Raw genomic sequence first — 24338 nt, forward strand, 5'->3', positions numbered from 1 at the left:
TCTTTTTAAGAATGCGTTAACGCACATCTGCTTAATGCTCTGATATAGATTTCGGGTGGAAATGTGCTCCTTTACCCAACCCCACAGAACAATATCACAACTCGGGGGGGGAAAAAAACCAACAATGTAAACACCACTACACGGTACGCAACTGCCCTGATGGACACAGGATCTAGGAGTAAAACATGACCCTGGCACGTTTACTAAGAACTGCATCTTTTCCTTTGTTCAAAAAAACAAACAAAAAAAAAAAACCCTCATGCACCAGATTGGAATACAGTGTCCTGCAGGCCACTTTGGCACTAATGGGGTTAATATACATATAAAAATTTTTTTTAAAGGGTGCCGGGACTTGGAAATAGGCAGAGTTGACACCAACCAGCTGCTGCATGTCCCACAATGCATTGCTCTGCAAGCTTTCACCCCCCCTCTTCACGACACAATAATAGGGTTAAAATTAAATTAAATAAATGGGTCAGTCCCCTCCCACAGACCCCCCCCCCTCCCCCTTCTAAGCATTCAGTTAATTTCATTAGAGCCAGTTAAACCTGAAATATAAAGGTGAAACACTTTCTGGCACCGTCAGAAAATATTCTATTTAAAAAAAAAAAAAAAGTGCCTGAAACATGTTACCAGCAATTAGAGCCCTTTCGAATTCAAGGCAGAAAAAGGTGTAGAGTAGTTAAAAAAAAAAATAAACAACGAAAAAAAAATGAAAAAAATTGATTCTCCATGAAATTTCCAGGGAAAGCCCAGAGCTTCCATTTAATGAAGGTGACGGGGATGTGACGCCTGCGCTGTGCTAAGTCTGCTCGTCTGCGCTCGTGTAATCTGTGCCTGAAGAGCTAATACATTTGGTTTCCTCATCCTTTCTCCTCCTCTCCATTTCCCATTCCACAAAGGTATCGAAGAGACTTGGCCAGGCCTCGTCCTCGCTGTAGTTGCTGAGGTCGGGGCCAATCACCTGAGTAAAGTTTAGGAACATGTTCCACGTGTCCCGGGAGATTCCCTTGATTCCTGAGGGGTTCTCAGTTAGGAAGTCTAACCACTGGTCCAAAATGAAGGGTTTGTTTTGGGTGAACACCAAGTTCCAGAGGGCGATGGCTATTTCCCGGTGAAGTGACCGCTGCCCTTCTTCTGAGTCCAGGCCGAACTGAAAAGTGAAGCGATAGAGATCCTTAAATTTATCTTCCTGCTTGGCTTCATTCAGGAGGCTGGTGAATCGGCTGCAAATTCCTTCAATGCTGTCTGCATTTATTGCCTTGCATCCCTCGAAGAACTCCTTCCTGTACAGGGGAAATGAGAAAAACATATAATATCACATAGCATAGGAAACTCCCAACCCCCATTGCTTACCACAGCACCCAGGTTGGTGTCCCCCGCTGCCATGGACTGCATCTGTAAGCGGGGGGATGCAGATGACCACTACCGTAAGTCCATGGCTTTCAAGATGGTGGTGGCCACATGAATTTCCCATGTGCCCTTCTGTGCATGTAATGATTTACACAATTTTCCCACGTGACCACCGCCGTCTTGACTGCCCTGGATGTGGGGGCTGCTAGTGTCCAGTATCCCATGGGCAGAAGAGGACCCTGAAACAGGGTGTTTTGGTAAGAAACAAGGAGGCTTGGGATTTCCTATGGTAGTGCCACAGGTGGTCCACCCCTTTGAAGGCCCATCGCCTCTCCTGACATATCTATGATGGTAATTACAGTAATTTTCTTTGGACTATAAGACTCACTATTTTAGTCTGCAGTCAGGGTGCTCCAGCAGTGCCAGACCTCCCTGACTGCTTCCCCACTGATCCGATACAGCGCTCTGCTGGATCAATGAGAGAGGTGTGGGTCTGCAGACTTCGCTCTCTCCCTGCCCGCCACCAATCAGTGTGGTCATTGCAAGAGACCATTCAAGCTCATGGAGAGGACTGTGACAAATGCCTTTCTCCCCATGCAGCAGGGAAACACATGAAAGAACGGATTTAGGGTAGCTAAATAACCTTTGATGATATCACTAGTGAGAGGAGTCAGACCAGTAATAAGAAGAGGACTACATAGTGGGTACTGTATACTGTAACTTGTGATGTTTTCTATCATCTCCCGCCTGGACTACTGCAAGATCCTCCTCTGTGTCCTCCCATCTAGCACTCTTGCACCCCTACAATCAAACCTCAACTCTGCCGCCCGGTTAATCCACCTCTCCCTATTACACATTCATTTCAAGATACTAACAACTACATATAAGGCCGTCCACAACCTGTCACATCCTTACATTTCTGACCCGCTTTCCCGATACATTCCCACGTGGGATCTCCGATAATCACAGGAACTCCTCCTCTCTTCTCCTCACATTCGTCTACAGCAGGGGTGCACAACCTTTTCGGGTTGGGGGCCACATTGTCAGACTGAACCAATCCCAAGGGACGAAAATAAAACTTAAAGCGGCATTACTAACTGAAATTCTGTATTTCTGGCATATTGAACGTACAGTATATATCATTAATGTCTAGTTACACTTCCAGGACTCCCTGGGGGAATACATGAAAGATACATGTGAGCAGCCACAAGACATAGACATACATGCCTGTCACCAGATGGTTGGGGACCGCACAGAATGGTATCCAGGGTTGCATGTGGCCCCCGGGCCGCAGGTTGTGCTCCCCTGGTCTGCAGGATTTCTCACGTGCACCCCCCCAGCACATCGGACTCTCCCCTAACATACAAAAGTAATCTGAAAACCAATTTCTCCAGGAAAGCCTACATCCTACAATGAGCAGGGTCTAACTGCATCTACTGTGTCCCTCCCTTGTAGATTGTAAGCTCTTGTGGGCAGAATCCTCTCCCCCTCCGTACCAGTCCGTCACTGAGTTCATGTATGCAGGAGCTGACTGTAAACTATTAACCATCTCCACCCTAGACTATTAATGTAAGTGACTTTTACTCCTCCACTTCATTAAACTATCAGGGAAGTTTTAATTAGTATTAAATAATTTATTTTCTAATTCCCTGTTGTCTAAACCTGGAGGGGAGGGGGTCTTACAGTCCAAAAAATACAAGTACTTGTACTCCCTATGACACAACACTGTCTTTTCATAGAACCCCATGTTTTGCCGTTCCTCTGTTATTCCTCCTAGAAGATCATGAATAAATTGACATCTGTCCGTTACCAGTCCCTGCGCACTCTGACATTGTCCAATCAGTGACACGCCATGTAGGGACATGCCCCCTTTGAGAAGGGAAATGGTAACGGCCAGTTGTCAGTTCATTTATACATTTCCAGGACAAATAACAGAGTAACTGCACAATTTATATGGCTAAGAAAAGTTGCTCCAGGATTGTTATTAGATGGGGTATGCGAGTATTCACTAATACAGACATGTCAGGAGAGGGGACAGGTCCTCATCAAACCAAGAAGAATACAGGGTATTTAAAGGAAACTGCAGGAAGCGGGTTGTGGGGGACCACTTCTCGTACACTGATTTTTTCAGTCCTCTGTTATTCCTCTTGTGAATAAACAAAGAACTAGGCATTCCTATTCCCCTTGTAAATAAGGCTTTTTCTCTACAAAAATATCACTTGTTGCTTGGCCTGGTAAACCAAACATGGCACCTGGACAAAGCATCACTGTGTCTGGTAAAAATGTAAAGAATTCCCTCTATGGGAGAAATTGGTGGTGGTCTCAGAGGGTGGCCCCACCTATATGCCGTCACTTGCCGAGTTTGGACACATTTTTTGAAAAGACCCTGGTAACCAATGGGGCCTCCGCCAGTCAGCAAGCTTCATGTAATGCTTCAAAATTCTCCCATGGTTAAAGGAGTTTTTCAAGAATGCCAACTTATCACCCATCCACAGGATAGTGGGGGTTTTGATCTGTCAGGGTGCGACTGCTGGGGTGCCAAGCAGATCACAAGAATGAGGGTCACGTCCCACCTGCTTGAATGGAGTGGCACTAGACATAGCCGAGTGTTCCCAGCAGTCGGCCCCCATGATCATTCTGGGACAACCATTTTAGGCTACTTTCACACTTGCGTTCGGAGCGGATCCGTCTGATGTTTCATCAGACGGATCCGCTCCGATAATGCAGACGTTCGCATCCGTTCAGAACGGATGAGTCTGCATTAAAACTTAGAAAATTTTCTAAGTGTGAAAGTTGTCTGAGCGGATCCGTTCAGACTTTACATTGAAAGTCAATGGGGAACGGATCCGCTTGAAGATTGAGCCATATGGTGTCATCTTCAAGCGGATCCGCCCCCATTGACTTACATTGTAAGTCTGGACGGATCCGCTCGCCTCCGCACGGCCAGGCGGACACCCGAACGCTGCAAGCAGCGTTCAGGTGTCCGCTCACTGAGCGGAGCGGAGGCTGAACGCTGGCAGGCGGATGCATTCTCAGTGGATCCGCCTCCACTGAGAATGCATTGGGGCCAGACGGATGCGTTCGGGGCCGCTCGTGAGCCCCTTCAAACGGTGCGCACGAGCGGACACCCGAACGCTAGTGTGAAAGTAGCCTTAAATAGTATCTGTCACCCCTCCTGACATGTCTGTATTGTGACTACGTGCATTCCTCATGCAATAATTCTGGAGCATCCTTTCATGTAACAGTATGTTGCACTGTTCCCCTACTATTCCTATTAGAGGTTTATGGATAAATTGCCTGGGTGTTATCATTCCCCTCATCGACGGGGTGTGCCCCCACATAGTATGCCACTGGGAGCACTGACTGGACAGTGTCAGACTGTGCAGAGAAACACCTCCAACCTGGTAACACCCAGCTGTTAATGTATCCCTGAATTTCTAAGAGGCATAACTGAGGAACTGCATAACAGAGTCATATCCTCCAGCATGGTCATTTCATGTGAACTAGATTTAGGCTACATGCACACGACCGCTGTGTGTTTTGCGGTCTGCAAAGCGCGGACAAGAATAGGACATGTTATATTTTTTTTACGGAGCAACGGATGTGGACAGCACACGGAGTGCTGTCCGCATCTTTTGTGGCCCCCCATTGAAGTGAATGGGTCCGCATCCGAGCCGCCAAAACTGCGGCTCGGATGCGGACCAAAACAACGGCCGTGTGCATGAGGCCTTACTAAAACAGACTTGTCAGGAGAGGCGACAGCTCCTCTTTATGACTTCATGCACGCGACTATGTCTTTTGCGGTCCGCAAATTGCGAATCCCCAAAATACGGATTCTGTCCATGTCACATCCACATTTTTTTGAGGGCCCATCGACTTCAATGGATTCGTAGGCTGCATACAGATGCCGACCACAGACCCATTGCAGTGAATTACCGGTAGTGTGGATGCAACAAGGATGGTATCTATATTTCATGGATCTGCAAATTGCGGACCGCAAAATACATACAGTTGTGTGCATGAGGGCCCAAGCCTAATTTTGGAGAGTTCCGATATATGCATGGGGGATAGGGATTACAACACATTTTCAATACGTCTGTCCTGCCAGCACAAAGAAAACTGACCTAGTAAATTTGCACATGGTGGCAGCTTGAAATTTCCATGCTAAAACGAGCACTCTAAATTCTGTGGGGTCCACACACAGATCATTGCAAAACCGTTCCATGCCTTCTTCCAAGATGGCATCTTCCCGCTCATCCTTGTATCTCCTAAACAAGTCTTCCAGTCTCTGCAAGGACGACACCTCTGCTCCCATGCCGGCCTCCCTCTGCTTTGCGTCACCCGCAGCCACCAGAGGTTGACTGGCCTCTACTGCTGCATCTTGCGCTTTCTTTGTTCCGTTGACTAAGATGTCCCCTGAGGCCTTCCCACCTGCTGACGTGTGGTCTTCTTTGTGTCCTGAGCTTCTCTTATGGGACTTGTTAGACTCCCGGTCGCCATTTTTGCTGCCTAGTGTGGAGGAAGGGTTCTTACACTTGGTGACACACTGGCCCATGTTGCGCGTGTCCAGTTTTAGAGCAGTCCGCCTTGCACCAGACACCGTCTCAGCGGATGTTGGATACACGTCAACATGCCACCATCCCGAGGAGCTGTCTGACCTAGGAGGAGAACAGAGAAGGATAGAACATTTAAGAGGATTCACGCCAATTCATAATGTGGCAACAGGTTTTCTTTAAAAGGACAATCTTTTCGTAAGTACGCCTCGACTCTGCCAGGAATTCAGGAAATGATCTGAATAAATACTACTTTGTAAGAGTGAGACTCTTCGGACAAGCAGGCGGAATGTGGAGGTCAAGATCGACTTAAAGGGGTCATCCACCTCTGGACAAACTTTTTATTTAGTGTTTGGATGAAGCCGGCTGACCCCACCCCCCTCCCCCCCAAAACTACCAAACGCTCACAAAACCCCATTACTTGGTTCAATCTGATCAGTGGGGGTATGACTCCTGGCACCAATCAGCTGCTTGAACAGGCTTCCTAGGCCAGTGACATCACATTCATCACTCATGCGGCCTAGGCACAGCTCAGTCCCCTTTAAGTGAATGGGGTTGAACTGCAATACCAAGCACAGCCACTGTACAATGGACGGCGCTGTGCTTGGTAAGCTGAAGCGCTCACTGCAATGCTGTGGACTCTTCAAACATCTGATTGGTGGATTCTTCAAACATCTGATATTGATCCCTGCACAGCGGCGCCCCAGCCACCTACGCATTCCGGTTCAAGTGTTAAAATGGTGCTGCGGTTTAAGGATTGGTGAAGATCTCAGAGGTTAGCCCCCCATCACTTTATAAAAAGAGAATAGCCATTCCCTTTAACGCATCTGTCACGTAGACAGTCCGCGGCTGCTGAAAGATTCCTGAAAAAGGAGCTACGGGGAACCCATACCTCCTGAAAACTATTCCCAGGCAAAGTGTATTATATAAGGGGCTTACCGTTTGTGCTTTTTTACCTTTGATGATCTTTTGCATCAGGGATTTGGTTGTTCTGTGAATTTGTCAAATGCAGAATGAGGGGTTACAGAGCAGCCGAGATGTTCCAGGGGTGCGAGTGCCTGGAATCATCCAGATTTTTCACACTGGATGCACCCGTCCTGGCTGCCAAAACGTAAATGGGATTGTATATAGCGACGCTGTTGTGTGCTGCCCAGAGGTACGGCGTCCCCACACATCAGCGGGCCGCAGGGCTTGCCGCTCACTCTCCGTTTGATATAGACCACATTTCCTAATAAAGGAAATTCCTCGAATTCCCAATGCTGAACAGGTCACAAAGAAGCTGATTCATGCCCAGGTTTTGGCATGCGTCACCTCTCCCGGATTTCAAAACAGGGTGAGAATTATGAGCATTTCACAGGACGGCCGCTCCAGCGACGTTTTCCTTGAAGAATTTCTGTGCATTTTTGAAAATGACTAAATGCGGGAATATCCCAGCTCCCCAATATGATAACCGGATATCGGCTCTACCTCGGACCCCCTTCGCACAGTCATAGGTGCCGGATCCATTTTCTCGGACACAAAATAAAACGGATCCGTCCCCCATTGACTTACAACGGTTTTAATGCCGGATCCGTCTTGGTCATTTTACAGATAACACAACTGGATCCGTTCAATAACGGATGCAGACGGTTGTATTATCCTAACGGAATCGTTTTTGCTGAACCCTGCCGGATCCAGCAAAAACGCAGATGTGAAAATAGCCTTTAAAAGAAGTATAAAAGCTGCAATAGCCCTTTAAAAAAAGGTATGTCAAGATGAGATGGATACACTGCGGATTTGCAGCCAGGACTTGCAGGCAGAAAATCAGCAGCATATTATATTGCCATTAAGGCTACATGCACACGAACACATTTTGTTTCCGTGTCCGTTCCGTTTTTTTTGCGGATAGGATGCGGACAGCACAGTCTGCTGTCCGCATCAGTATGTCCGTTCCGTAGCCCCGGAAAAAAATAGAACATGTCCTATTCTTGTCCGTTTTAGGCATTGTTGCAATGGATCCGCAAAAAAAATGGATGGCATACGGATGTATGCCGCAATTTGCAGACCACAAAACACATATGGTCGTGTGCATGTAGCCTAAAGTGGATGAAATTTGGTAAAAAAATAAAAATAAAAAAATCTGCAGAGGAAATTGACGTGTGGTACAGATTTCAGTGCAGCTTGTGGATTTTCACAGCAGATTACAGCCTCTGAAACGCATAAAGTGAAGTCCGCACCAAATCCAGACTCAATTCATGTAGATTTTGGCGCAGATCCGTGAGGAAGTTTTATGGCAAAATCTGCAATGGGTTTTTAAGCTCAAACCTCGTCCCACACTGTACCAGTACTTTATCACTTATAATAACATAAGTCCCTAATACAAATGAAAATCCACAACAATAACCTCTGTGACAGAAGAAGTCTATCCACGATGGGCAACAACAATCTAAAAGTGGCATAAGGCCAACACAGAGACGACGAGAACGCCGCCCTCGCACAAAGCATGGCGGTATTTAACCACAGTTGCTCACATTAACAAGGCCCTGGTGGACCCGGGAGAGAGAAATAGCTGTTTACTTCAAGTGATGCAATAGAGCAAGTAACCGCAGTCTAAAAAACACAGAGCAGACGTTGGGGAACTGCTTAGACAGCCATCCCCTAATGTCCGAGTAACAGGCGGCGCTTGCACCACCTTCACATTACCCCGTGTGATCTGCCAGCAGACAAAACATTGAGGAATGGTCACTTATGCAATTGCCTGATATATTATCATGTTAGGCAACTTTCTCAGCGGTTGAGGTTTGTTAGTTGCACACAAAACAACGAGTTATGAAACCCCCAGACGCTGCAGACCACACGTGTAAGGTTCTCCTCCAGAGCAACATTCAGATCAATGGGTAAAGTGCCCACTAGATTAACCCCCACTCCCTTTGAAAGTGGTAGTTACCAATATGAATTTAGAAGGCGATGGGCGAAACCGTCTTATCTTTACAACGGATGACGTCATCGTCCCACGTACAATGTCGCCAGACTGCGCCAAGGCAGAAACGATGCTGCAAACAGGGAAGAAAAATAAGTGACCTGTAAGACATTTATGTGGACAGTTTTTAGAAACTGCAAACAATGACTAATCCAACTCACAGGCCGGCAGCTTACACAAGGACGGGGCCAAGTCACCTGTGGCCCCATCTGCCACTAGGGAGGAGAGGTGCATCAGAGAGGATGGGCACTACCTTCGATGGAAGGCATCAGGTGGCCGCAGTACAGACACCGTGCCACCAATGTCTGATCGGCCAGGGAGGTGTTCACATTGGTTTGTGACTCTTCAACGAAGCGGTTGCCACGGCAAGAAAGAAGCCGTGCCACTTTGTGCCCTGTAAGCCAACTGACACCAATTTCTGTGAATATACACTAAAGCCAAAACTAGCAACTCGCAGCGTGCGCCAGTGAGGGGTCCCGTTCTGACCTCTCCTCCTCCGACAGGATCGCATAGCATTAGGTCAGTGAAATTCAGTAGATTCCAGAACTATACTATAAATCAGTACAAGGCCACACGAACGTTGTTTGTTTCCGTGTCCGTTCCGTTTTTTTTTGCGGATAGGATGCGGACCCATTCATTTCGATGGGTCTGCAAAAAATGCGGACTGCACACCGTATGCTATCCGCATCAGTATGTCCGTTCTGTAGCCCTGCAAAAAAAAATAAAAATATAGAACATGTCCTATTCTTGTCCCTTTTAGGCCTTGTTACAATGGATCCGCAAAAAAAAACCCAAAAAAACCCAAAAAATAAGTAAAAAAGGATGGCATCTTTTTTTTTTTTTTTGCAGATCCGCAATTTGCGGACTGCAAAACACATACGGTCGTGTGCATGTAGCCTAATGCTGTGCCATGCCGTCAGAGGAGCAGAGTTCAGAACAGGACCTCACAATGACACGCTGTGAGTTTCTTGCATTGAACTCGCTCGTCTGCGTCTGGCCTAAGGGTACATTTACACACCAATGATGAGACATGTATTTAAGAAGATCTGCGGCAGACATCCTAGGTAAGCACTGGGATTTCCGCTGCGGATGTGTTGGCGGATCTGTTCAATATGCCTGATCTGTGGCTATTCTGTACAGAATCCTGCACTGCATGTCGAATGCGGAATAGAGGAAACGCTTAGATATTTAAACCGGTATTTATATTCCTGGTCCCATGACCTCGGCTGCAACTTGGAAATCCCCATCTGCCTGCCCATATTTCCATATCCTTTCTGTTACCGAGAACAATTTTAAGAATAGCAATACATTCAGAAATTGCTGTTTCCGGCGCTGTTCACACCTGCATGCGTTTTTTCTTTCCAGTCAAATTGATAGACAACTGGTTGTGAACTGGTGCAATCAATCTGCCACCACCATACATCTCATGCACGTAAATTTCTCGGGAGTATCATCTGTTGCAGACTTGAAAAATGGTATCTAGGGTTAATGTATTATACAGAGCAGGGGTGCAGGGTTTACTGGTCTGGGGGCCACACTGTCATACTGAACGACTCCCAAGGGCTGCAATAAAAAACTTAAAGGGAATGTGTTATCAGAAAATGACCTATTGTTTAAATCACGTATTTGTGCAAAATTTCTTTATTTTTTTTGAATTCTTGGTAAGGTATGGAACCGAACCCGAGTTTTTTTTACAGTACAAATTAATTTATGTAGTTATACTTCGGCTCATTGGAGCCAATACATTCTAATACTGTACGGAGCTCCTGCTCCGTACAGTATTAGGCCTCCTGCACATTCACTTCCATGGGTCCGCAAATCCGGAATGGTGCAGAACAGAAGCACAGAACGGAACCCTACGGAGCACTTCCGTGGGGTTTCGTCCTGTACTTCCGTTCCACAAAAAGATAGAATAAGTCCTATCTTTTTGCGGAACGGCCGGATCTCGGACGCATTAATGTGAATGGGTCCACGATCCGCTGCTTCACGGTCGGTGTTCATGCATTGCGGCCAGCATTTTGCGGGCCGCAGCACGACCACGGGGCGCACATGTTTGTGTGCAGGAGGCCTTAGAACGAAGTAAATTTGCTCATCCCTAATTATCACCACAGGGAGACCTACAATGTAGATCAGGATCCACCATTCACAACAGGTGATATCTGACTGTCTAGTCTAAGGATCAGCAACCTTTGGCACTCCAGCTGTTGTGAAACTACAATTCCCAGCATGCTCCATTCATTTCTGTGAGAGTTCTGAGAAGAGCAGAGGAAGTATGCATGCTGGGAGTTGTAGTGCCGGAGGTTGCCTACCCCTGGTCTAGTCATTACAACTTGGCCCTTGTCAGCCTTCCGCTTGCCCATCTGTCCTGCTTCCAACATATCAACTTCAAGAACGGACTGCTTGCTTGCTGCCTAATAAATTTCAGTGTCATGGCCACCAGATAGTATCTGCTTTGCCGCCGCTGATCGTTGTACGTAGCGATAATGATCAACTCCATGAGGGCAAAAGTTGACAGGACCTTATTGACTTAATGTGAGGATAGTGGCATTTAACTGACTGCTGCGTAAAAACGTAAAGCATAACGATTCACACAAAAGATATGAGCAAGCGGGAATTGTACGTCCCTTTAACAACCGATGTACAGATACCAGATCAATGGTTGGATCGGGGAAGCTATACCCATAATAACCAATCAGATCATTATTTTCCAGCTTACAATAAAAGCATACTCTGATTGGTTGCTATAGGTACGTTACGACAGCCATACACTTTTTTGGGGAGGGAGGGAGGGGAGTTATACTGTACCTTAGATTTTGTAAGGAGGATTGTATTATTTTTTATAAATAAGTCTTCCACGTGCCATCCTCCGTGGGATGCAGTAGTATAGCGGCACATGGATGCTTGTCATCCGTGGTACGGAGGTGTAGGGTCTCTACAGTTTTTCAGTGCATGATCTACATTTCAGTCACTACCAGCGCTGGTGTATGTACACTTCCCACCGCGACTCCCCTAGTTCTCCATTTTATTGTGGCAGCTCATTGTTTGCTTCATGAATCATTCACTCCAGGGTTGTAAAAATCAGAGGGCCCTTTGTGCTCCATTCACAATGCACGGTAACAAGACGAAATGTGCAGCCGGGCCAGAGTTAAAGCGACACCATCTTCTCCTAGGCACAAACGCTGCAAAATGGCACCGGCCCAGCCTGGCACATCACATTATGTAACATGACCAGCGCCCCATACACGGCACTATTCTAGAATAACTTGGGGAATAGGCACCAGCACCGCCAGTAGAGGTCTCATACTGACCACTGATCTACATTGTATTTTCCACTAGATTTACTTGGCGATGACCTAGTCCATAGCATAGAGAACGCACTCCCATCAGTCACTTCCCCAATGGTGCACACAATCTAACGTCAGTCCCATAAAGGATAGGATCGGCAGGCGGCCTGAAGAGTGCACCCCTACCCCCGTCCCTCCAAAAAACCACAACAGATGGACTAGGAAATATATTGAAATAAACACTTCTACTCATTCTGTTTCTTGGAGGTCCCAGTAGCGCAACCCTCATCCACCACATCTGTATGGCATGTTTGACGGGCACGCCATAAATGTATAATCAATAGAGAGAAGAAACCCACACACAATGATAAAGCGGCTCTCTCAAACCGATCCCTTTCCTCCAACTGCTTATTTTCCCTGCAGCGGCCACTACAGAGCAAATGTTGTATTACAGGCAGCGATTCAAATAGGGCTGAAATGATTACTCGAATTAATCGCTTAACTCGACAAAAAAAAAAAATCCTCGATGCAAATTTTTTGCATCGATGATTCATTTGTGTCATGTGACCATGGAGTGAAGAGCTTGCTATTACTCATGCTCCGTGGTCACCCGCCTGCCCGCACAGCGCTGAACTGGATCCTGACGTACACACACGTGAGCACGCACTATGACCAGATGCTGTGTGGTCCCAGTGCAGTGCGTGAAGAAGAGGATGGAAGATCTCCGGAGTGTCGGCAGTGCCCCTACAGGAAAGGTAAGTGTTTTAGTTGGCGCTGCGGCTGGGCACTGATGGCTAGGAGGGGGAGTGGGGATACTGATGGCAGTGGGCGCAGCTGGTGGCACTGGGGGGGGGGGGGGGAGTTCATCCCAATGGGGGGAGCTGATGGTATGGAGGGAGCTGGTGGCATTGGGGGAGAAGCTGATGGCACTGTGAGGGGAAGCAAATGATGACATGGGGAAGCTGGTGGCATTGGAGGAGAAACCGATGGCACTAAGGGGAGGAACTAATGGAACCGGGGGGTGTGAAGACTGATGGCAAGGAAGATGATGAGTTTTATAGAAAACATTCTTTTAATTAGCTTTTTCTTATTGGATTCATTAGTAGAATACTTCATTACTAAAATAATTGATAGCTGCAGTCCTAGATTCAAAAAAATGGCCGACCATTAGAAACATGAACAGCTCAGGTCCGCCACAGTTAAGGACTCCTCTGCCACAACATCCTCATGCCCCAGTAGGTCATAAGGCCTCTAACTTACAGGCTGTTTTCTATTGCTTTCTATAAGAGTTCTTATGGCTGGGTGACTTTTTGGCCTTTTGCCCTAAAAACGTCCCCTAGAATCTATTGCACAGGGTGGCCTACGAAAACCAGACCCGTTTCCATTGTGTGGTTTGGTGCAAAGCTATGGGTATGTGGATTGTGAGTCCAATATTCTTTTTGTTCTAATATGTAACAGGTAAGTACCTCATTCTTCCATTCTAGTGTACAAACCATACAAAGGAATCAGGGATCTATTTTCCGTGGCCCACAATGTACTTTATGTACAACCCCAAGAAGTCCTGTATCCAACGGCTGCAAACCAAGCATGGTACCTAATCTACAAGTAGACAAATCATAGTGCACCTGGCACAAGCAATCGAGTCGATCTCCTGTAGTAGCAAATCACATCGCATAGCATGACTGCTTCCACCTGCGGTCTAGCGTAAGCACTGGCGCCGGCCTGCCCGCAGTCTAGCATAAGCTCTGCAGCAGTCTAGGGTAGCCATATGCTGAATAGGGTGAGGGGACTAAGGCTACGTTCACACTGGTGTTTTGGCTTTCCGTTTGCGAGATCCGTTCAGGGCTCTCACAAACGGTCCAAAACGGATCAGTTTTGCCCTAATGCATTCTGAATGGAAAAGGATCCGCTCAGAATGCATCAGTTTGCCTCCGTCCCGTCTCTATTCCGCTCTGGAGACACCAAAACGCTGTCCGCCTGACAAAGCGGAGCTGATAGACACGACAGAAAACGGATCCGTCCCCCATTGACTTTCAGTGGTGTTCAAGACGGATCTGTCTTGGCTACAGAAGACATAATACAACCGGATCCGTTCATCACGGATGCATGCGGTTGTATTATTGTAACGGAAGCGTTTTTGTAGATCCATCACGGATCCGCAAAAAACGCAAGTGTGAAAGTAGCCCAAGCCATTCCTTGATTCATCATCTACTGTGAGGACAAGAATTGGGCAAAATCCAGTGCGTTCATCAAATGCCAGCTTTAGAGAAAAGTGATTTTTCCTTTTTTTAGCCTGCAGACCTGTGACATCTCAAGTGACTCCCCAGGACCGAACAGCAAATAAACCACTGATCACAATGGCAGGATTATCCGTGTGCTTCTAAAATATTCTCTCCGTACTGTTTGGCAGGAGAAGCGCTAAACCCACAACCACAGTGAAAACCAATGCAGCGGGGAGGTCATTACACTGCTCTATTCCTCCGGTTATTTACCTACGTGTGACACTTCTTACCGCAGAAACGATTTCTACTGCAAAGTATGTTTATTTCCCTGGAGGGTGTTTCTAGGAGGATTTAGAGTTTGCTTCAGGCGTGAAAAATCCTTAGCCAGTTGCGTCATGCAGTAAATCCAATCTGCAGGGAAAAAAAGGGAGATCTGGAGTTAAATATTAATGTTACGGATCCGGCCCGTCCTGCCCAGGAACCAGTTGTGAAAACTGCGACAGAATTCACGACGTGCTGTGAAAATTCACTGCCCAATCTGCTCCAAATATTAATATTGCCGCAGATTCAGTGCAGAAATCTCAGCCACATCTGGCCTTACCCTTAGCCCTCATGCACATGACCGTCTCGTTTTTTGCGGTCCGCAAACTGCGGAGACGCAAAAATTGAAAGCTGCCCGTGTGCCTTCCGCATTTGGCGGAACGGGCGGCCCATTGTAGAAATGCCTATTCTTGTCCGCAAAACGGACAAGAATAAGACATGTTATATTTTTTTGCAGGGCTACGGAACGGATCAACGGATGCGGACAGCACTGCGGCTCAGATGCGAACCAAAACAACAGTCGTGTGCATGAGGACTTAGGCCTGCATTTCATCTGTAAAGGATCCGTGTTTGTTCCGTATGTCTTCCGTAATCCATGGACACTGCTCCGCTGAAAATAAATTTAATTTGCTCCCATCAGTCTTCAGTGAAACACGGATGCCATGAGTGTTGTGTCCATGATTTTCACTGACCCATAGAGTTCAATGGGCATGTTTGGTCCACATCACCGTGACCCACCGTCAGTAAACAGACACATTCAGATCAATGGGTATGTTTGATGTCCATGGAAAATGCGGACAGCAAACGTCAGCAAAAAACGGAGATGTGGATGAGGCCTTATAGCGACAGGTGCCTGACATAAGTGGTTACTGCAGGGGAAACACAGTATTAGGGCTCATGCACAAATGTATTTTCTTTCAGCGTCCATTTTTTTGTGGACCGTATGCGGAACTATTCATTTCAATGGATCCGCAAAAAAAAAAAAAAAAGTTACTCCAAGTGCATTCCGTTTCCGTATGTCTGTTCTGCAAAAAAAACAGATCATGTCCTATTACTGTCCGCATAACGGACAAGGATAGGACTGTTCTATTATGGCCAAGCTGTTGCATTCCGCAAAATGTGAAATGTACACGGACGTCATCTGCATTTTTTGTGGATCGCAAAATACATACGGTCGTGTGCATAAGCCCTTACATGGCGCCCAAGGAACTGGCTATTATTTAAAGGGGTATTCCTACCTCAGACAGTGATGGCATATTGCTAGGATATGCCATCAATGTCAGATAGGTGCAGATCCCACCTATCTCCAGAATGGGCTTACAAAAAGGAGCATCCGCGCTTGTGCAGCCATCCTCCCTTCACCGCTATGGGAGCTCCTAAAATAACCGAGTGCTGGCCTGGCTACTACCAGCAGTCCAATAGCCGTGAATGGAGGGGTAGCTGGGCGTGCGGGCAGCACTCTACATTCTCCACTATTGGACTTCCAAAATAGTGCTCTCGGCTATTTTCAGAAGTCCCATAGTAGTGTGTGGAGAGCACACCGTGCATGCGCAGTCCTCTCTCCTTCACTACGGGGGCCCTGTTCTGGAGATAGGAGCAGGTCTCAGAGGTGATACCCACACCTATCTAACACTGATGGCGTATCCTAGAGATATGCAATCAATGAATGAATGATGAGAATTCCCCTTTAATGCATGGCCAGACCAAGTCATATAGGGGGTCATGAGGGAGAACGCCCCTCTATGATGTCTTTATGTACTAATAAAGAACGTAGCCAGGTCTTGCCCATAGACTAACCCTTTAAGTTGTCCATACATATAAAAGAGATAACACGACATAAGAGTCCATCCACACAGGAAGGAAATGCTGCGGATTTTGTGTCCAGATGTAAGGATAGAAATTGCGCTTTGGTATACGGCAGCAGCAGAGTGGAGGAGAGCGGAGCAAACTGCTGCGGACATTTTCTGTGCAGAAATAGAACTACATGCAAATGTTTAAAAGGGTTTTCCAGGATTTTTATACTGATGACCTATCCTGTGGATCAACCCCCGCCGATCAGCTGTTTGAGAAGGCACGGGCACTCACAGGAGCGCCGCGGCCTTCTCTCAGCTCACCAAGCACAGCGCTGTACATTGTATAGCGGCTGTACTTGGCATCGCTCTCTGCCCCATTTACTTCAATGGGGCCCTAGTTGCTCCTAGGCCACATGATCAATGAACGTGGGGTCACTCGGCCTACGAAAAGCAGAGAGAAGGCTGCGGCACTCACAGGAGCACCGCTGCCTTCTCTCAGCTCACCAAGCACAGCGCTGTACATTGTATAGCGGCTGTACTTGGCATCGCACTCTGCCCCATTTACTTCAATGGGGCCCGAGTTGTTCCTAGACCACATGATCAATGAACGTGGGGTCACTCGGCCTACGAAAAGCAGAGAGAAGGCTGCGGCACTCACAGGAGCACCGCTGCCTTCTCAAACAGCTGATCGGCGGGGGTCCCGGGTGTCGGACCCTCACTGAAAAAAAAATAATTTAATCTCAGAAAACCCCTTTAAATCCACAGCGTGTCAACCCCTGCTGTGGATATTATCTACAGTTTCCACTGTAAAGGCCCCATATATCCAGACGTTATACATGTGGCTTTGTGGTGGATTTCGCCACTGCACAGAGACGTACCCCAGCACAATGTTCTGTTCCTGTGATGAAACAGAAGAAAGGAACACTCGATGCAGATGCCAATGTGAACAGACAAGTAATGTAGTTAGCCAAGCCGCGAGCAGACATCCATTGCATTTTTCGGAGGCGTCTGTCCAGACACCGTGCCAAGAAAGGGCATGTCCTTTCTTGGCGTGGTCACAACTATAAACAATGTGAGGCGGATTCAGCGTGGCTGCCCTTCGGCATGGAATTTACAAACTCTGTGTGAACAGGGCCTTACAAATCAGAATTGTAAATATAACAAAAAAAAAAAAGGCAAAAAAACTAGGACTGAACAGACAAAGATAGCTCGCTGGCACTGACCGTACGGCTCTCTACAAGAGTGCACACAATCAATAGATCCCTAGTTTTTCGTAGGGACTGGAACAGATCGGATACAAGCACACTGGAATCGGCGGTGGAATTGCTGCCGATTTGCAGTCTCAGAAATGTTGGGAAAACAGCAACAAACCAGCAGCCAAATCGGCATTAACACGCGGGTTTTCGTCACGGCAAAGAACAGGAGGAGTGCTGGTCCAGGAAGAAAGCAGTCATATTTTTAGGCTAATTTCATCCAACGGCAGCAAGCAGATGCTTTATAGAAATGATGGCCACCGCCCAGGATTCCCTTCTGATGTACTAAAGGAGAGATTAGGCGGAGGGAACGAGACTACAGCAGCAAGACCTGGAACCAAACCTTCCCTGGCAACCGGCATAAACTGAGCGGCAATTAAGGGCATGAGCGTGACAGAAAGTGACAGCTTTGTCCCAAGGAAAGCAAGCTGTGATGGGCAGGCAGCGGAGGCCGGGGGTCACCCCATTATAGGCGACAGTGCCACCGAGCAGCCTGCACTTCTGAATGCTTTCAGGACAAAAGAGTTAATCGCTTAATCGCCTTTATTGAGATATCTAGCACGCAGAGTGAGCCGGTCAGCATGTCTGCCGCTGAGAATACACCCGCAGCCCCGGAACCTGTATAATAGCCACACACAAGCAGAAAACGAATATATACAGACGGAAATAGAAGTCATCAGTAATGTCAACTACTAGGCAATTACGTCAACCGTATTCTGCCAGGCTGTGCCCTCCACTGTAGAAGTGAAGCTTACCCCGGCAATTTCGGAAACCCCATAGAAGTGAATAGAGAGCTGACCACCTCTTTACTCACGGCAGCATAAGACGGGTGCAATATCAGACATTTAAAGGGGTATACTCATCCCAATGACTGCATAGGGGACCCGCACCTGTCTTCAGAATGGGGCCCCAGAAGTGCAGGAGAGGGCACGGTCCTCTCCATTCATCCGAAAATAACAAAGCGAGTGCGCTCGGCTAGTTTCAGAACTTCCATAGCGGTTAATGGAGGGTGGCTGAGCTAGTCATCTTGGGGGACCTGTTCTGGAAATAAGAGAAGGACCCAGAGGTGGGACCTGCACCTGTCAATGTCTGGGATGGGAATGCCCCTTTAAGGCATATCCTATGGAAATGCCATAAATACTAAGATGGGAATACTCGTTTCTTGGATTACAGGACATACCAGTACCCCCCCTTCTAAAAAACTGACATCGTACCCAGCACAGGTTCATGTCACATGACAGCTGCAGCCAATCACTGGCTGCTTTGTTGATGTGTCTTCCATAGTGAAAGCACCACAGTTAGGGTCCATTCAACGTCCGCTACGTGTTTTGCGGATCCACAAAACATGGACAGAGGCAATGTGCGTTCCGCATTTTGCGGACCGCACATTGCGGGCACTAATAGAATATGCCTGTTCTTGTCCGCAACTGTGGAAAAGAATAGGACATGTTCTATTTATTTCGGGAACGGAATTGCGGACCCGGAAGTGCAAGTCCGCAATTCCGTATCCGGGCAGCACATCGTGCTGTCCCATAGAAATGAATGGGTCCGCACATGTGAATGGACCCTTACCAGTGATCTCATGCCAGGGTATTGTGGCCTCCTTTTAAGTACCTTTCACACTTGCGTTTTTCTTTTCCGGCACTGAGCTCCGCCACAGGGCTCTATACCGGAAAAGAACTGATCAGGTATATCCCCATGCATTCTGAATGGAGAACAATCCGTTCAGGATGCATCAGGATGTCTTCAGTTCAGTCTTTTTGACTTTTCAGGACGGAGATAATACCGCACTGAATCCGGACCCATTCATTTCTATGGGGCTGTGCACATGAGCGGTGATTTTCACGCATCAATTGTGCATTGCGTGAAAAATCGCAGCAGGTTCTATATTCTGCGTTTTTCACGTCAACGCAGGCCCCATAGAAATGAATGGGGATGCGTGAAAATCGCAAGCATCCGCATGGTTGCTAGGAGATGATAGGGATGAAAGCAACCCCGGACCCCATTAAAATCTATTCATTGTAATATTTTCCCTTATAACATGGTTATAAGGAAAAATAATAACATTCGTAATACATAATGCATAGTAAACTGTAGATTGAGGTGTTAAACAACAACAAATTAACTTACCTGTTCCAATTGATCGCGCAGCCGGCATCATCTTCTGATGCCGGCTGCGCGATCAATTGGAACAGGTAAGTTAATTTGTTATTTTTTAACACCTCAATCTACAGTTTACTATGAATTCTGTATTCAGAATGCTATTATTTTTCCTTATAACCATGTTATAAGGGAAAATATTAAAATCTACAGAATATCTAACCCAAACACGAATTTTAGTGAAGAAGCGATAAAAACTGAAACATCGGAACGCAATCGCAGTCAAAACTGACTGCAATTGTGTACCTACTCACACGATTTTCCCACGGCCCTCACACACGATGCCCGTGGGAAAGAGGCCGTATAAATGCCATCAGTTGGCATACGTTTTGCCGGAACTGCCTGCCAGATCACTCTGCCGCAAGTGTGAAAGTAGATTCCTCTGACAACTGACATACAGTGACATCTGTCACCCAAATGCGGAGTATGCATCAGGTAGTCGGAGAAGCGGTGCAGCCATATTGGGTGGCAGAAGAGAAGCTCAGGAGTCGGCGAATCTGCGGCTGAAAAGAAGGTCACCAGGTAAGTGATCTGCTCGTTGCCCAGTTACAGTGATTTTTTTTCTTGAACTGGGGGGTTGCTTTAAAAGGGTCCCCTGATAGTATGCAGATCACAGGGCGCCTTGCAACTGAGACACCCAAAATTCAGCAGCATATTAAAAGGGGTTGTTCACCTTTGCGGACCTTTTCTACAGACCCCACAACATGGCCTGACCCGCGGTTGTAATCATCAGCTGTGATGTGACCTAGATTTTGATGCAGGGACACCTGAGACCTGCCGAGCAGCGATGGAGCTGGAACCCAGCGGTGAGGATCAGGCAAATATGATTACCACCATGGGTCTGGCTATGCTGTGGAGTCTGTAGAGTAGGGGGTGAACAACCCCTTTAAGCACGTGAACACTGCATCATATGGAAAATTAAAAGGGGTTATCAGAGAATTTAAAGGGGTTTTCTGAAATTTTGATACTGATGACCCATCCTCAGAATAGGTCATCAGTATCTGATCACTGGGGGTCCGACACCTGGGACCCCCAGCCAGGATCAGCTGTTTGAAGAGTCTGCTGTACTCACCAGACCTCCAGTGAGTGCTGCGGCCTCCTTGCAGCTTCCCAAGCAAAGCGCCCTTCATTGTATAGCGACTGTGCTTGGTATTGCAGCTCAGCCCTATTCACTTGAATGGGTCTGAGCTGCTCCAATGCCACGTGACCAACGTACGTTGACATAGCATGGCCTAGGAAGAGGCCTAAACGCTCACGAAGCCTCATAACCTCTTCCAACTGCTGGTCGGTGGTCATCCCGACATCAGACCTCCACCGATATAGGTCATCAATATCAAATTTCTTGTTTAAGAGTTTTATAGTGCCCATAGAAATCAAAAAGGTATGTGACAAAACACTTGGGTACGTTCTTACGTGGCAGAAACTTCTGTGACTAAAGAATCCATCCACGTGCATGGATTTCTGCAAGCCTCACAGACAGAAACGCGTGCAACAAATCTGCTGGACTTGAATATAGCCTTAAAGAGGCAATGTATCCCCTGTTCACAAATAGGGGATAAGCTCCTGATCGTGAAAGGGGGGCGGGGGGTGTCCAACTACTGGGGTCCGCAATGATCACTAGAACAGGGACTGGTGTTCCCCTTCATGAATGGCGTTGCAGATACACACGTGCCCACCTCTGCATTCAGAGTACACTGTCCCCCGTTCTAGTGATTGCAGGGGACCCTGCTGATCAGCAGGGTAGGGGATAAGCTGTCATAGCAGTGCCCTGGCACCTTCACATCAATGCTGAAATCCCGGAGAACTCCTTTAAACTCTATCCTATATACACAGAGATCGGAGCGACATTTTATAGTGCGCCGACATATAGTTTGTGGACTTTCACACTGTTATGAGGTGACAACTATTTCTACTATTCATGAAATGCGTCTGCACAACGGTAAACAGGTAGATAACGGCGTCTTGGTGAGAGATTAACTAGCGAGCCGCCTACTGAAAACATAAAACACACAAAAACATCATAGAACCTGACAAAATAGAGCAAAAAGGAGACAATGACTGGCACAAGCCGGGGGGGGAACTGCGGCAGTCAGGGCTGGGCACGTCACCCTGCGCTGTTTAACCCTTGCAAAGGTGAATTACAGTATAAATACCAATATTATCCAGAGGTCAGCAACCTCCGGCACGCCAGCTGTTGTGAGACCACAACTCCCAGCATGCAAACTTACTCTTGGAACACGTATAGAGGTGAATAGAGCATGCTGGGAGTTGTAGTTTTGCAACAGCTGGAGCGCCTGAGGTTGCTGACCCCTGTAAGAGACAAAGCCGATTAAAAGGACAACCTTATGGCTTTGGTCCCTGATATTTGTGCTTCTATACATACAGTCCAGCCATGGTGGAGGTAAGTGCTCGGGATAGGATCACTGCCGTATATATACACCGGACATATACACGATTCATCACTACCACTGACATCACCAGACAGTAATCCAAGATCTCAGGAGTCGGTGGCAGATCTGTAGGTGCCCGACACGTGGGATCCATCCAGCCCAGGACCACTTACCACCGAGCAGACAAAGCTCTGTGCACATAAAAGGGCCATTGAAGGATTATATCCACAGTCACAAGTCCGGACGTGTTCACATCTGCATGAAAGGAAGATCTGTGCATTCTCTTAAAGGGTCACGGGCTCTGGGATGTCACAGAGCCGTGAGAAGCTGTGATCAGTGGGAGTCAGGACCTCCAGACTAAAGATATTATGTAGCTAAGGAGAACAGCGGCGGTCTCCACACCCTGGACGCCGCTGATCCCCACATCTGACAAGTCTCTACTAGTGTTGAGCGAACTTGCGTTTGATTTTTATGGATTATGGATTCTAAATGCCGTTATGGTCCGTGGCAGCAGAATCCATAACGCGATTCTTCGATAACCCGAACTTTAAACACAAGTCCGCTCAACACTAGTCTCTACATCTCCAAAAGCCTAAGACCATCCAGCAGTCCGGCTGTTGTGAAACTACAAATCCCAGCAGGCTCCATTCACCTCTATGGAAGTTCTGAGAACTGCCAAGCAAGTGTGCATGCTGGGAGTTGTGGTTTCACCACAGCTGGGATGACGGAAGTTGCTGATCCCCGTTCTAGACCCTCTACCGATCGCCAGAATGGAGGCCAGAGCTCAGAGGTTTCTGAATGTCCACAACACTGCACCATTAACCAGTGACGTCAGACCAGGGGTCCTTAGCCTCCGCCATTCCAACTGTTCTGAAACTACAACCCCCATCATGCTCCATTCACTTCTATTGAAGCTTGGAGAACAAGCAAGCGTGGATGCTGGGAGTCATAGTTTCACCACAGCTGGAGCGCCGGAGGTTGCCGATCCCTGCATTAGGCCACGTGCAGATCACCCGTGGATTTCTGTGCAGCATAATGCAGTATCGGCTAAGCAGACTGGATTCATAGAATCTCACGTACACGGGTGGCGATATTCTGTCTGGTAAGTGACCCGTGGTGGCGGATTTTGTGACCTGCAGCATTTCAATGGTTGACACAGATTTTCAGTGCACAGAGCGAGATCAGGGGTAAATCCGCATCAAGATCCACGACAAAATAAATGCACCGCCGTGTGCACAGACCCTTAAACAAACGTCGGCCGAAGCCACTATCTAATGTGCGTGGAGCGGTCTGACTCGCTACCGGCGAATGGGCAGCTGGATTTCAACATGCCTGATCCTTTGCAAGGGAAATAAGAAGACACCCAATGGCAGCCTCTTATTCCCCACTCTCTATTGAGAACACATGCATGCCCAGCCGGGCAGAGAGTGCATGTGTAGCGGACATCAGAAGGCGGAGCTGTGGGGCCACCTTTAACCCTTTGTAGTTCCATAGTTGGCTGTAACTAGGGTAGATATGGGGCAGACACGAGCACCGATCTCCGTGTATTGGAGAAGACGGTGCCGGTAACTGCCGCCATTGGAGAAGACGGAGCCGGTAACTGCCGCCGTATATGAATGATGGACGCCACAGAATGTAATTACCAACGATGTGGGGCGAATTAAAGAGATAGTGGCCCCTACATCCACCGCAGCCAGCCCTGAACCATGTATGAGGATAGAAGTGACAGCCTCACACCAGGCTGCAGTGTACACAGGGTGCTATGTGAGGGCTTCAGATGTGCCCCATACCATGGGACACAATAGGGGGGCCACCCTACCTGGTGAAGCCCCCTGCCCACCCATCACACCGTGTATTCAAAGGCTAAGCGGCGCCCCCTCCCCCACATCTCACCATGTCTGCCGTGAATAACCCCCCCGCATCACTTCCTGCTCTCCCGCATTGTGTCAGAAGAGCCGGGGCCGGGGCGCCCAGTCAGCTGTCTCCCTTGCGACGTCCGCACCTCTTCCCACCTTCTTCTCCGCCCGTCGTGACGTCACCAGCGCGACCA

General features: G+C 47.6%; 1 protein-coding gene across 1 annotated transcript; it reads right to left on the bottom strand.

Annotated features, from left to right (window-relative positions):
- On the bottom strand, nt 1-24331 carry DCUN1D3 (defective in cullin neddylation 1 domain containing 3). The gene is made up of 4 exons (XM_040439451.1): nt 24182-24331; nt 5478-6011; nt 773-1286; nt 1-732 (listed from the first exon to the last, which is right to left on the bottom strand). The coding sequence occupies exons 1-3, from the start codon at nt 24208-24210 to the stop codon at nt 803-805; spliced, it is 1047 nt and encodes a 348-aa protein (XP_040295385.1). The 5' UTR covers nt 24211-24331; the 3' UTR covers nt 1-732; nt 773-802.
- Nucleotides 24332-24338: the final 7 nt, after the last annotated feature.

This window comes from Bufo bufo, chromosome 7 (assembly GCF_905171765.1).
Source record: "Bufo bufo chromosome 7, aBufBuf1.1, whole genome shotgun sequence".
NCBI classification, from domain to species: Eukaryota; Metazoa; Chordata; class Amphibia; order Anura; family Bufonidae; genus Bufo; species Bufo bufo.

Excerpts from the sequence above, each read along its gene's own strand:
- DCUN1D3 (XM_040439451.1), bottom strand. The coding sequence starts at position 24,210 with ATGCGGGGGGGTTATTCACGGCAGACATG. Across the intron at positions 6,012-24,181 it reads GGTTATTCACGGCAGACATG|GTCAGACAGCTCCTCGGGAT; the intron begins GTGAGATGTGGG and ends TTCTCCTCCTAG. Across the intron at positions 1,287-5,477 it reads ACCATGTGCAAATTTACTAG|GAAGGAGTTCTTCGAGGGAT; the intron begins GTCAGTTTTCTT and ends TCCCCTGTACAG.